The sequence below is a fragment of the Gastrolobium bilobum genome, unplaced genomic scaffold, assembly GCF_033153095.1.
Source record: "Gastrolobium bilobum isolate Gb01-03AN ecotype WA unplaced genomic scaffold, APGP_CSIRO_Gbil_v1 utg2930, whole genome shotgun sequence".
Taxonomy (NCBI): Eukaryota; Viridiplantae; Streptophyta; class Magnoliopsida; order Fabales; family Fabaceae; genus Gastrolobium; species Gastrolobium bilobum.
Genome location: NW_026895928.1, coordinates 2589 through 5233, shown reverse-complemented (window position 1 = coordinate 5233; position 2645 = coordinate 2589). Strand labels below are relative to the sequence as shown.

Sequence of the window (2645 nt, the reverse complement as noted above, 5' to 3'; positions counted from 1 at the left end):
TAGGAAAGAAAAAAATTAACCATCAATTATAATTAATCATAATGAATTTAACATTTCAAATTTAAAAAAAAATTCAAAAATCACGCCTTAAATTTATTATAATATCAGTTATTTTTTAACAAGATAAATTTAATACTAATTTATAATAATAATAAATTAGTGTCCCAAATTTGGTGTCCCAAATTTATTATAATATCAATTATCAATTATTTTTTGAATCACAGGTGGTGTCCCAAATTAAAAATGGTGTCCCAAGAACACGCACTGTTAAATTGAAATTTTAATAATTAATAATAACAAAATTATGACTTTAAGAGAATTATTCCATAATCATGACAACCTAAGTGACCACTAGTATAAAAATACATAAAAATGGTAGTTTGGACCAAATGAGCTCATAAAAAATTATAGCTATTGAAGATTTTACATACTTGTGTTTGATGGCACCTCATAAACACAAATCATCTCACCAGAACATGGGATATGGTATGTAAGAATCTGAATCCAAGTACTGCAAGTCTTCAGGGTTCTGAAAGCACAATTGTTTATCCCATGTAGTTACATTAGGTTGGGACTGATATTCCTCCTTCTCTATTTCTGATTCAGTGCTACCCTCTGTCAGGTTATGCTGTTTTCTTTTCTTTTCAGTCGAGCTCGCTTGTTCTGAAACCAATTATAAACATTTCTTTCAGATATTTGGCCATGCTGGCTCAGTTCAGCAGTTATCTCCTTGATTTTCTCCTTGTTTGTAAATCCCTTCCCCTTCCCCTCCTCAAATATTCGCCCAATCCAACTGCTCATAAGGTCCGTATGCTATGTATTTGTTTTGGTCTATAAATGTTCGTTTTTTTTTTCATCATTTTTCTTTCCTTTGCCTGTGTTAATTTTTCAGACAAATCTTGATTGCTGAATTTTCTATCTCTTCCACAAGGACAGACATGCAGCATAGACAGATAGTGAATCTGATGGAATGGCAGAAACAGGTTCAGAATGAGAATGTTGATGCCAACAATGGGAAGGTTATAATGACTGACGAGCAGTTGGAAACTCTAAGTAAACAAATTGCCAACAATGGGAAGATTATTATGACTAATGAGCAGTTGGAAACTCTGAGGAAACAAATCGCAGCTTATGCCAACATTTCAGAGCAACTACTTCAGAAGCACAAAACACTCTCAGTTCAGTGCAATCTTTCATTTTCATTTTGCATATTCTTCTTCTTCTTTGTGGAAATGCTTAGTTACCACCTTATCGTAATTGTCCAATATTTATTGCTCTAAGACGCCTCATTTTGCTCTCCAAAATCATTTCTTTTGTGAAAACTTTTATACATTGAGTATGTCTGTCAATGTATTTATTTGTATTCCTCCTTCAATTTTCTACTTTTAGCCATCAACTTTTAAGTTTGAAAAACGATTAAATGTAAGCCACTGATAAAGTTTGTGGATTCCAATTGAGGAGTACAAATTGTACGTAATGGGTATTCTCTTATCAAAAAAGGACAAAAAATGAATATAGGAGGAAATAATCACAAAGACAGAGATGATGTAAATGTATTTACTTTTCTTTTTTAGTATTTAGTAAAGTATGTACCGAAATACTCACTATTCTCGTATTAGCATTGAAAATATTTTGCTTTTTTTCCTTGCATTTTGCTTTGGCTAACTAATACTTTGGCTTATTCATTCTAATCGTGTACTCAGAAGTGTAGTGGGAAATGTATGCAGTGACCCATTGATGTCAAATACAAAATGTCATGGTGGTCACAGACCCAGAAAAATAAAACCTGGTTGATTTTTTCCTTGCATTTTGCTTTGGCTAACTAATACGTTGGGTTATTTTTTTCAGTTACCGAGCAGAAACCTAGTGGAATAGTGGGAGATATATGCAGTGACCCATTAACCCACAAGAGGTGGACTCCAACACTCAAGCAGCTTCAGATTCTTGGGCGAATATTTGAGGAGGGGAAAGGGATGGGAATTACAAACAAGGAAAAAATCAAGGAGATAACTACTGAACTGAGCCAGCATGGCCAAATATCTGAAAGTAATATTTATAATTGGTTTCAGAACAAGCGAGCTCGACTGAAAAGAAAACAGCATAAGTAGCACTGAATCAGAAATAGAGAAGGAGGAATATCAGTCCCAACCTAATGTAACTACATGGGATAAACAATTGTGCTTTCAGAACCCTGAAGACTTGCAGTACTTGGATTCAGATTCTTACATACCATATTCCATGTTCTGGTCAGATGATTTGTGTTTATGAGGTGCCATCAAACACAAGTATGTAAAATCTTCAATAGCTATAATTTTTTATGAGCTCATTTGGTCCAAACTACCCTTTTTATGTATTTTTATACTAGTGGTCACTTAGGTTATCATGATTATGGAATAATTCTCTTAAAGTCATACTTTTGTTATTATTAATTATTAAAATCTCAATTTAACAGTGCGTGTTCTTGGGTTTTTAATTTGGGACACCACATGTGATTCAAAAGCTGATTTCATAAACTGGAAATTATTGCAAAATAATTAAAATATTTTAGTTCTACACAAAATTGACTTTTTCCAAACAAAATAAAAAATTTAATAAGAATTAAGTCACATGTGACCGCATAAAAGAGTATTAGGGTGTTTCTTATA

The 2645-nt window shown here is 32.7% G+C and overlaps 1 protein-coding gene across 1 annotated transcript; it reads left to right on the top strand.

Moving 5' to 3' along the window:
* The first annotated feature begins 938 nt into the window (after positions 1-938).
* Positions 939-2108, top strand: LOC133296842 (WUSCHEL-related homeobox 13-like). The gene is made up of 2 exons (XM_061495897.1): positions 939-1185; positions 1849-2108. The coding sequence occupies exons 1-2, from the start codon at positions 939-941 to the stop codon at positions 2106-2108; spliced, it is 507 nt and encodes a 168-aa protein (XP_061351881.1).
* Positions 2109-2645: the final 537 nt, after the last annotated feature.

Excerpts from the sequence above, each read along its gene's own strand:
- LOC133296842 (XM_061495897.1), top strand. The coding sequence starts at position 939 with ATGCAGCATAGACAGATAGTGAATCTGATGGAATGGCAGAAACAGGTT. Across the intron at positions 1,186-1,848 it reads CAAAACACTCTCAGTTCAGT|TTACCGAGCAGAAACCTAGT; the intron begins GCAATCTTTCAT and ends TATTTTTTTCAG.